Source organism: Papilio polytes, unplaced genomic scaffold (genome assembly GCF_000836215.1).
Source record: "Papilio polytes unplaced genomic scaffold, Ppol_1.0 DF821845.1, whole genome shotgun sequence".
Lineage (NCBI taxonomy): Eukaryota > Metazoa > Arthropoda > Insecta > Lepidoptera > Papilionidae > Papilio > Papilio polytes.
Genome location: NW_013527359.1, coordinates 2424618 through 2436351, shown reverse-complemented (window position 1 = coordinate 2436351; position 11734 = coordinate 2424618). Strand labels below are relative to the sequence as shown.

Below are 11734 nucleotides of genomic sequence, written 5' to 3'. Positions count from 1 at the left end.
CATGTTGATGAACACGTCGAACTTCCTGTTGTTCTTGCGAGCCCACTCCATAGGCGCGTCCAACTGCACCACGCCGAGATTCGCTTTCTATAACATTCACACATTATTATGATAAACATGACATTTCAATAAATACTGTTCCCGTGTGGCTTCATCCATATGAAAATATGTTAAATGTGCTTATTTCATATTTACTCCCAAGTTTAATAGTGTGAAATAGCCTAAAGCATGCCGTAAGTGTAAGACACTTTATGAAAAAAAAAGTGTTCGAAAATTTACTATGTTTGTGGACATCCATCATAACAAAGAAATGTGTGTTTACGCTTTATTATACTAGTGTAGAGTATAGATATAGATTTCTATTTTTAAATATGTATAAATTTTTGAAAAGCTACATATATCAGTAAATGAAATTTTAAAACAAGTCACTACTTTTTCGTTTAATTTTTTACCGGTTACATTTTTCTTTTACTAAATTAAGGAACCCAAAATGTACATTTTATAAGCTACGAAATGAAATAATTAATATTGATATCTAAATGCTTTAGATAATTTAATAAAATCTAATTATAATGTTTTCTTACCCTCAATATAAACTCAGTTTCATTGATGGTACTGAAATTGGGTTCAATTTTAACGAGTTCAATACCAGCATCCGTGAACACGGCCAATTTCACATTCTTCTCACGTTTCAGCAGTTGTAGAGCAAGAATTATTGCTGTAAATAAATTAATCTTTATATTTATAAATTAATCTTTATTTTTATTATAATTAACTTATGCAAAATTTAATTTTATTGTCACAGTTCAATAATTAAACTATAACAGTAATAAAGATATATTTACAACTATAAACTAAATTTAATGAAATCTTTGTAGAACTTAGTACCGAAAATGTCTGCCTCCTAAAAAAATCTTCAAAACAAAAAAAAAATATTTTGTCTTTGGCCCCCTTAAAATTTCCCAGAACTAATAGATCTAGGATAAAATATCTAACCTGCATGTCCAGGTGTAACATTTCTGTTATAGAAGCACTCAGCAGACAAGCGCTTCTTGCTGCCCACTTTAACTGTGTCAGCATCACCACCACCACCGGGGGACGTTTTAGTCACTGTCTTTTTACCTTTCTTTGGTACTGTAAAGTTTTTACAGAAGTGACGACCTGTTAGCAAATATAGAATATAAATTAGTGTCAATATTTTTTAAATTCTCAAACTCTCCCTTTGTAACTCAAAACCAGACAACAACCTAAAAACTAACCTTTGTTATTTTAACGACATAAAATGCCGCAGTACATATAATTTGATGGTCATTAAAAGAGACTCTTTTCAGGGAGGAAGTTACAAAAATAATACCTTTTGTAGGCTTTATGCATAAATAAAATTACCTTTAAACATATGGTTTCTCATATCCAAGGTGATGAGATAGCGGACATTAGTGGGCGGCGTCAGCACCCACGTGTGGTTAATAAGTTTCTGCATTGCGTCTATTACCAATTTGTTCGGCTGCTTTTCGATACCTTTAAAAAACATAATTCATTATAATACAATTTCTACTTTATGGAATTACTAGTTGTCGCCCGCGAAAACATTCCCCGAGAATTTAATTAAAAACAAAACTTCTTTAAACTATATTTTACATCTGGGCCAAATTTCATCAACATCTATCTATCAGGCTGTTTTGGAGATGCAGAGTTACACACAACCATCCAAACATTCTCATTAGTAATCTATACTGATATTATAAAGAGGAATAATTTGTAATTTTGGATTTTAGTATGTATTACAATAACCCAAAAATACTGAACCAATTTCAAAAATTCTTTCACCATTATAAAGCTATGTTATCAGTGAGGATTATAGGCTAATTTTTTTTAAATTTGACGCGGCAGTAGCAAAAGCTAGTATTAATTGAATAAATTAGAGCGTAGCAGTTTACCCCATGTTTTGGCTTCTTTAGGATGTCTCTTGGTGACATTCCACTTCCACTCGCCGGTCTCGTTGTCGAACACTTGTCGCAAGCGGCGGCGATTCGTCTTTTCCAATGCTACTTTAGCCTTCTGACTTTTAAGTGGTCTAAAACAAAAATATAAAAATTCCAATATGAAAACATTTGAAGCCAGTTGATCAACAACCAATTTCACTAAGGACAAAATCATCAAATGTTAGTCTGGTTTACTTCGACCCGAACAGTTGGACAATAGCGGAGGGCTGTTATGATATATACGGACTCATTGGCGCATGTTAGTCTATATTGATAGTTTTGTACTACTGGCTTATTTTACTGTCATAATGTAAACATGGCAATTATATAAATAATTTATGTGGCGCTGACTCATAAATTGTTAGACAAAGTATCAACTTCCCTTCTCTTTATTCAACATCTTTCAAATCTATTCCGCATTTGCACATTGTCTAGTCTGTCACACAAATATTAAAATCGATCTCTTTTTTTTAATTACTCTAGCATTCTAGAACTTACCTTGATTTCTTCTGATAATTGGCAAGTGCAATATAAACAGCTAGCGGAGTAAGTTTTGATTTCTTGATGACATTTTTATCACTCAGCAAAGAAACAACAATGGCAGTTGTTGTTGAATCAGAACCCAAGAAACCCATGTTATGGATGCGCTGAATATTCAGTACTAAAACTTCAAGTGGAAGTTGAGGTAAAACTGCATTCCAAACCTAGTGAAATAAAACAATTATTTAGTCGCAATACAATTAAATGTTGTAAAAGTTCATTAGTTCAGACAAGTTTTATCTTGGACACCTATTTTCGATATAAAAAGGTTAATAATAGTAGAATCTTACTTCCTGTGATGTAAGCAGATGGCCAGGTACATGGTCAAGGGTAAATGAGTTTTTCTCCACAATCGCTGCAGCAGCAACTGGATCCTCGCAGCGACGGAAGTCTTCAACTTTTTGGATATAATCAAAAATTTCCTTAGTGTCTTCAACATTATCGACTAGCTGTTTAGCTCTCTTTAAACCAAACAGGGCGTATTTTATAACCGCTCCACGTGCTGTAAGTCCATTATTATTAAAGATTTTTACTCTGTGGTTAGGAAATTTAAAAACACAATAGTAAGCTATAGTATTAACTCACCATGATCATTTTCAGCAATCTTCACATGAGATTTACGGAGCAGAGTTTTATGTGATCGCCCATGTCTTGATTTAACTCTTGTCAATTCCTTTGCAAGTTCCATTGGTTCTTTCTTCATGTACCATTCTCTGACCTGTTTGCACCAACCTCGACCATTACCTATACAAATATTAGCTTCATATATTAAATATTATACAAATTTAAAGAAAAACATAATTTTTATCATAAACATACATTAACATACACATTTTTAAAGTTAGTAATTGACTTTTTTTATTGTATAGGGTGACAATAGAGTAAGCATTTACTGGTATTTCAGAAATAAATGAAGAGATTGCTGCTTATTAACAGCCTCATTGCATTGCCTAGCTTTAATATACATAGGAGACACAAAAAGGGGATATTTTCGCTTACTAGGGGAAGAGGACTAAAATTAGTTACAAACATGGTTTAAATTTAAACATGGTTTTAGTTATATATTTACAACAAACTTACCAGTTTCTAAAACCCATACGTAATAGTTGAATATCATCAATTGTTCAGCACTGACACATATTTCGGATGCTGCTTTATAAGTTGCTTCCTTAACAGCGGGACAACCATGCAACAGGCATTTAGTCAATGCAAATGCAATTGTTTCAAATCTAGTACACCAGCCTTGTTTGTGTGCCTAAAATCAAAGTTTATTAAGGACACTATCTTGAATACCACTGTAGAAACAATTTTTAATCATCCTAGTACTGAATAGTCAAGATGTCATAATGGGTTCATCCATCCATCCTTTGTGTTAATGGCGTTTCCTTAGAGATTTCGCCAATGTCAAGTATATATAATACTCTAACACACCTAAGACAACCACGATATATATACAGGAGTTAGTTGGAAACATGACAGACAATCTACAGCTTAATATTATTATGGTTAATGAATGAACTAAGGACATACACGAAAGGGGAGTTCACAAGAGAAAGAAGCGATTTGAGATCAATAGCATAATGGGTTAACCAATTTAAGCATTATTTATCACCTTCGCTTGGCATTTCTGCACTGTGGAGCTGAGCATTGATTATTGCAGGAAACAGTGTTATTTTTAAAAAGCACAATGTGCAAAGTGTTTCATTGATTTTTATTTCGCCTATCAAGTTACAATCACAAAGAAAACAGATACTCAATAATAACACAATAGGTATTATGAAAATTGCAATGGAAATCTGTAGTTAAAAATTTGTAAAGAATCATTAAATATTTTTTACAGAAAGTCTGTGGCCTTCATAAACTTTGCAATATTTTTTGTGATATTACTATAAAAAGCAGTATACACAGAAATGCAATGGTTACAATCACACTGTGAGGAAGTAGCATTTAAACAAAAATGGCCTGTTTCGGCTTAAAAATCATTTCAGGAGTTTCCATTCTAAAATATACCACATGCATATAAAGTTTATGAAGAGATGGTTTAATTAGCTATTATCAAAATAGCTAAGATGAAAATATACTTCTAGTGCTGAAGATAAATTTTGCATATTGTTTACAGCATTTGTTGTGTAAGTGGCTATTAAACTGTGGCCTTCGGTTTAAAAAAAAACTGTACCTATAAGGTAAAAAAACTCATTTAGAAACAGTCCTAATCTTAATTATCATGCTTAATACAAGAAATCTACAAGCTGCACATGTCAAAATAAATCCATTATCAGCTGTCTCTTTACATATTAATAACTTAGTTTGTAAATAAACTTACCTTAAGAATGATATCAACAACCTCAGTATTATTAGACCCATTTTGTAGTGCTAATTCTATTACTTTCAAATTTCTACCATCGAAATAATCATGAGAAGACCAGCAACCAGGGTAATACTTAGGCTCTTCTTTTCCCAGGTGGAGAAACCTTGTCAGACGATTTCGAAGAACGGGAGTAAGTTTTGTTGGCTCCATTATTTGAGTTGAACTCCTCGCCTGTGTACAATCACTGGCGATGTATCTCAAAATATCGTGATCGTATCATTCACTGACATTCGGATGATGGCGTACAACTGTGGAAAATACAGACAAAGACATAGGTAAATGCACTGGTCTAGAAATCTATTAATTTTTTGTCGGTAGTCAAGCGAGACATGTGGTATAAAACAAATTGAGGATGTGGCCAGAAAAAATTGACAATGGAAGCGGTTTCAATATGGCTTTGCACAGCATTTCCGAAGTGTTTTAGGTTTAGTTATTGCATCACAGAAATGCGTACTAATTAAGTAATCACCTAAGGTTTAAAAAGAATAAAATAATGGCAAATCTACAAATTACGAGATTCCTACCTTGTTCGTTTAGTTTTTATACAACTTTTCTATTTGACGGAATGACGGATGGATAGCAAATACCAAAGACTATAAATGAAGAACAGTTTTGAAGAGAAGTTTGTGTTCTGTGCGTCAAAGAGTAAACATGAACTTCAGTAAACGTCTTATTTGACAATGACATTACATTTAAGTGTGACAAAAAACAAAACATCGTAATCATAAAGAAACAAACAATATTGCAAAATAAGGAGAAATCATTATAATTTGATAATAATAGGAATATTCTACCTTTGTTAATCGTTTTATATTGCTTTCTTCAGTTCATACAAGTAATATCCCGTCTTCGGCAGTGCAGTGAAGTAACTTAAAAATAAATTCTTCAAGATAACAAAGTTTATTTCTTCCTAGAACATCTCGCAGTTAAGCCTAAAAAGAAGTAAACGTCATACAAATTTTGTAACATTCACATGAGTTTAAACGTGGAGGAAGTAAACGAAACTCAACAACTCATGCAAAATGAATGTGATGAACAGAAAATATTGTCACAAACAGCTACATCGCCGGTTACAAGTAATAAATTATCCAGCGGAGCAGCAAGCCTTACATCAAGAAATCATGGTCCTGGTCAATTATTCACGAGTACAGGCAATAACAGTGTAAACGAATCTAAATTATCATATGTTAATGAGCGTAGATTACACCGCGATTACGTACGTTCTAATTATAATAATAAACCAAAGCACATACCAAAAGAGACACCTGATGTTAAACATATGGAAAAAGCCTTACTAGAGTTACTTGATGACTTTCACACAGGAAAATTAAGTGCATTTGGTTCTGGTTGTAGCATGGAACAAATGATCAATATACGAGATCAGCAAGAGCATTTAGCTAGATTACATTTTCGTTTGTATGGTGATGCTGAGAAACCCACAGAAGATGGCTTCGACAACTCTGATTCTAAAGACAAAATGTCCCAATTGGTGCAAAGTTTGGAGCAATTATCTGCTTCCATAGAACATTTACATTCGGATACCTCTGCCAACACCAGCAGTAGTAACAACAACTAAATGTTAAAAAAAAAACCTTAATTTAATTATAAGAATATGGATATAAGATTTATTCTACAGTTATGAAAGTAATCGGTAATTTTTTTGTCTCAATAAATATTATTAGGTAAAAATCTGAGTTTGATTTTAGGCACTTAACTTATAATCCTTAAATGTAGAATATAAAATGTTTTTTTAAATTGATAAAAACAATTAGATATAAATTGTATTTTACACAGTTATAAGTTTAAGTGCATATGCACTCTATGTATTTTAATTATTGAAGTAGATTTCCTTATTGGTATGTCTGTATTGATTACCATAAATACAGATATCCTGAAATAGTGTGACTGCCTTTGTAACAGAGAAAATTAATGGTTTTCAGTTTTCACATTTATTATAATACAATAAATGGTGGACTTGTTTTGTTACCTCCAGGTTTTATTTATAAATTTTGCCTATTGCAATCCCACTTTTTAAAAAACTATACTATATTGAAGGATTTCTGAAGATGTAGTTAAGTCACGACCTGATTCAATCAGTGTGCGTAGTGCATTTTTACTACCAAAAATACGCATATTCGTTAAACACTTGTAGTATACAAAATGCAGGTAACGGCCACGCGGCGACTTGCTTGCTGTTGAAACTTTGATGGTAGCTACTGGATAGTCGATATCCAGCGTGTCGTAGCTTATGTAAGCAAGGTTGTCGGCTAAGCGTAGCGACGTAGCAGCGTAGCGGCTACGGTCAGTCGCACTCTACGGCGCGTTGGTGCGGGCGTGCGGTTCGGTTTGTATAGCGCACCCCGCCCTGCTCAAAACACAAACCCGAAAAGTAATATTTTTAAACAAAAGTTTTTTTTTCAATTTTTAGCATATAAACCCTATACAGATTTTATTAAATTAATGCTTTTATGGACGGGAAAAAAGTTCCGAGTAGGATCAATGAGTTAGACAGCTTTTTGTTGTTTTCAAACGACAGGCGGTAATTTGGTTTTCGCCGATTGTCATTTAATTGTTAACTTTTCTTTTAATTTTTCTAACATTTATTTATCATTTTACGTACACAATAAAAAGTAATTTAGACTATCATGTAACTCAATAGCACATAGAAAAAACTTTTTTTTTGCTTATTATTGAATACTAATTACCGGAATATCTTTAAAGTAACGACGAAATGAAAATTACCGTAGTTATATTAAGTACAGAAATGTAGAAACAAATGAGTAGATAATTCATTGTAGTTACTTGTTGCGCTTTTTAAGACTCGAAACAAATGAATAAACATGAATTTCAAATATTTTTCTAAAACAAGCGAGAACTAATAAACTCAGAAGACACATAAGAGTTGTAATTTGTGAGAATGCAGTGTTCTCTTTTAGTACTGCGTTATTTATGTTTATAAGCTCTATCTTTACCGACGCTGTTTAATCACAATCATTCATATGAATATTAAAATGTAGCTTTTTGGTTGTAGTTTAAACAATAGCACATGAAAATAAGTATTGTTATAAGACGTTTCTGTAAAATTTATTTTCAATGTTATTTTACATTTATTTCTTTTTCTTTTTTTAAAAGCAAAAAAAAGCTTTCATCCACTTATGCTATGTATAATGTAAAGTTCTTTACCATAGGTTTTTAAAAAAATAATATAAATTGAAGAAATTACCTATAAATATTTTTGCTTAGTTACAAAATAAATTATGTGATTTCTTTGAATTTGTTGTTCCGATGAAATGGAGAGAAGACAAGAGGAGAGTAGAATAAGAGCAGCGTTGCCTGAAGATCCGGGTAAGATACGCTTTATGATAAAAAAGCAACACTACTTTTCAATGTTGTAATTAAAAAAAAAAAGTTTCTTGGAAAATGCACAAAATTGCTTCGAAATTCAATTTTCTTATAAATGACAGCACAAAGTTTTGTCTTGATAAGCATAAGTCGAAGGGACAATTTCATCAATTACAAAAAATTGGGTCATGGCCATATGTTATCTGATTTTTCGCGGATGGTTAGTAAACATTTTTTTTATTCTTGTTATGGTTATAGTCATTGTCGATATTATTATTTTATAGCCTGATTTCGTGCAATTTTGTGCGATAAGGGATTTGCTTGCGGTCCGCGGTTTGATGAGACACATAGTTAATTAAACTCGTGAATCCAGCTTGAGATATCCATGTCGGGTTAAGACGGATATTTGAATATGGGTAGTGTTAGTTTTTTAACTATTTTTGATGTATTCTGTATTCTTAAAAGTTATTTGTTAATCTGTGCTATTTATCAATACATTTATCTTTATTTAAAACAACAATATTGTTAGGAAAATATTAGGAAAAGGAAGGAATATTGGGGGGTAGTTTCATAAAATATATGGCAAGGAGTGGCTCGGGCTCAGTTGTAGTCTCGGCGCTCAGTCGCCAACAAACGCAGTGTTTTACTAGTTGTCGCAACGAAACGTTCGATATATTTGCGTTATCGCATTGGAGTTCAGTTTGTGTGTTTTAAAGTAATTTACAAGTATTGTCGTCCTGTATTTCAAAGAAGGTAATTTGTGGAAATATCTAACAGTAGGTAGATCAGCAAAGTAAGCTAGTAGTGACTTCTCTTCTTGAGTATAACTCGCAGGGCATTTGTTTACTGCTGCTTGGTAGATCTTAAGGTAAGTTGAAATAAATATAATTCTTAACAAATATCTACTTCTGGTTCAGAACTCTTAATTGAATTGAAGAAGTATTAATGTTTGTTACAAACGAAACCGAACACTTACCAATTATTACATGAAAAGGTCAATACTGAGTTATTCATTTATTCATTTGCGTCGTACGCTGTCGACTTTCCTGGCGGTCTATTTGTCTAGCAGTTGCTAACAAGTTGACACATTTATTTTTCATATAAAGTTACTCTGCATTTCTTAATTTTGTCTAGTATCCTTATAATCTTTTGATTCATGTACTGCTTTAAATCATTTATGATTTGCTTATTGTTTTGTTAAGTGAAAAAGAGGTTTTTAGGCGATTGAAAAGTTTTCAGTCTGTATAAGAATATTAAAACTTTTTCTTTTGTAAATTTAGTATAGACGTGTAACATAATTAAGCTTACCTGGAAAATTCAGAACGGTACGTTCTAAATATTACTTAGTAACGAAAGCTTAGAGTTCCCGAGACGTTGTAATTAAAATAAATTGCGCAAAGTGCTTGCATACTGTTATTTAACAAAATTATACGAAGATGTTTTCGAAATTATAAACTACTTTATAAATTTTGCTTACGTCTTAAATTATTCATGGGGTTTTACCATGTTTAATTTTCAATTAAAAAATTTGAAGTAAAATATACGGAATTTAATTACGCTGTTAGTGTTATAAGTTTAATATTTTTGCACACTTCATTGTTATGCTCGTACAGTCGATATTTTTTTGATTGTTTGTTACGTCAAGTTTGAACAATAGACCTTGTTCAGTAAAAACTAGACGTGACGATACCTACAGCGCCGCAAACAAAAGACTCAAACGCTTTGAAAATGTGAAGTTTTACATGGGTTTTATCATATGTGAGATAATGTTCAAAGAAAAAGTGCATCGTGTCATAGGTCAAGAGAATAGGTTGCTCCACCTACAAGGACTATGGAGTCCATAAATACGATGACGGTGGTTACGAGTCAAATATGGAAAGAGTTGAAAATCGAGTTTTACCTCACTTAGTATGTCTAATTTAATATCAAATTTGAATTACAACATTAAATTTCTCAAATACAGATTCATTGTTGAGACAGAAAGTTAGTATAAATAAGTTTTTCGAGTGAAAAAACCAATCAAGTGAATTGGAGGAAAAAGCACAGTAAGAAGAAAAATGTCACAGGTAAAAAAACTAATAAAAACGTAATAACGTATAAAACCTTCAGAACACGGCTACTCATAAAAAATAATTGGAAAAGCTATACAGACTTACACGTGGATTGCGCTTTTATAACGTATTCGCGAAAAATGATATTTTTTTCGATTAGGATGGAGATTTCAGAATGTGAACTTCGAACTGTCTACCTTGTTACGTTGAATGTTACCAAAAATGGAACTAAAAACAAAACGCTTTAGTCTCTAAAGTTCGTTATAATCTTATTAACAATGCGTCAGCGTCACACAGTGTTTTCATAATAAAATTCTCTTTTAGAGAAACATTTTGAAATTCCAATTAAATCGATTTCATGTTCTTTTAATTCACGGCACTTAAAGCTTTTTTTTTTTTATGACATAAGGTGGCAAACGAGCAAACGGCCACCTGAAATCGCCAAAATGACGAAGTGACCGCTGCCCATAGACATCCGCAATTGCAGATGCGTTGTCTACCCTTATCAGACGGAGGAGGAGACGCACATAAAGAGGATATTTCCCCTTCTTATGCATCTCCTCCACTGTCAAATCCAAATCCATTCCTCTTCCCATCCTCTTTTTATAAGAAAAGGGTGGTAAAGAGAAAGGGACTTAAATTAGCTTAAGGTATATTAGATGTCTTCTATTATTTACAGCACGATAAAAGAATTATAAATACGATACGACGGCGAAATTAGAATAATAAAGCAATTTAAAGCTTTGATAAGTTGTTGCAATCTTTTTATGTCATGAGTGGATGAAAGCTTTCGTTTGTTGGTTTGTTTCAAAGCACTAAAATTGCTTTTTAGTGCTTTGAGATTAAATGAAATATAAGTTAATATAAAATGCATTTATCGTTATTCAACTGATTTTATGATTAGATTCATTGTTTATTTATGGTAAAATGAAAGGAAGATATAAAAATGAAACTCATTTCATTTTAAATCTCTATGGTCTTTTAGATTTATGGCCGTATATGATACCAGATCGAAGTACGGATAGTATTCGCTGTGAATATTATGAGTGTGGGTACCAATAAACCTTTGTTACTCTGTAATAAATATTTATGGTCTGCTACAGAGCTGTTTTGACACGAATAAACGACCCTAGTGTAAACAATAATACCGTATGTTGGTATCGGTCTTCAATTGCGTTTTATAAATGTAAAACCTTTTTGTAGACATTTTTGCACAGTATATTTAATGTAGAATTTTTCTATTACAATACTTTTTTATTCGTAATTTCAATGTGAATACAATAATAATTTATATTATCAACAAGTTAACTAAAAAATATTTTTCGTTATGTTTTAAGTATGTTCTCAATTTATACTGCTTCCGAGATTTTTATAAAAAATATGTAGATTTTATGAATACATAGTTAGAGCTGCAATCAAAATAATTGGAAGACAAAATGAGACTGACGGAT

The 11734-nt window shown here is 32.1% G+C and overlaps 2 protein-coding genes across 2 annotated transcripts in view; one reads left to right on the top strand and one right to left on the bottom strand.

The window, feature by feature from the left end:
• The window catches only part of LOC106107792 (60 kDa SS-A/Ro ribonucleoprotein-like), a 7957-nt gene extending 2449 nt beyond the window's left edge, over nt 1-5508 (bottom strand). The window contains exons 1-11 of the mRNA XM_013288795.1: nt 5415-5508; nt 4846-5138; nt 3603-3777; nt 3108-3266; nt 2813-3024; nt 2481-2686; nt 1938-2074; nt 1387-1518; nt 997-1161; nt 585-718; nt 1-87 (exon numbers count right to left, since the gene is read on the bottom strand). Of these exons, the coding sequence (XP_013144249.1) occupies nt 1-87; nt 585-718; nt 997-1161; nt 1387-1518; nt 1938-2074; nt 2481-2686; nt 2813-3024; nt 3108-3266; nt 3603-3777; nt 4846-5040 (1602 nt within the window). The 5' untranslated portion in view covers nt 5041-5138; nt 5415-5508. The remainder of the gene's footprint in view (nt 88-584; nt 719-996; nt 1162-1386; nt 1519-1937; nt 2075-2480; nt 2687-2812; nt 3025-3107; nt 3267-3602; nt 3778-4845; nt 5139-5414) is intronic.
• A 90-nt stretch (nt 5509-5598) lies between these two features.
• LOC106108032 (coiled-coil domain-containing protein 28A) lies at nt 5599-6579 on the top strand. Its single transcript, XM_013289106.1, has one exon. It carries the CDS (start codon nt 5864-5866, stop codon nt 6464-6466), a length of 603 nt encoding a protein of 200 aa, XP_013144560.1. The 5' UTR covers nt 5599-5863; the 3' UTR covers nt 6467-6579.
• The last annotated feature ends 5155 nt before the right edge of the window (nt 6580-11734 follow it).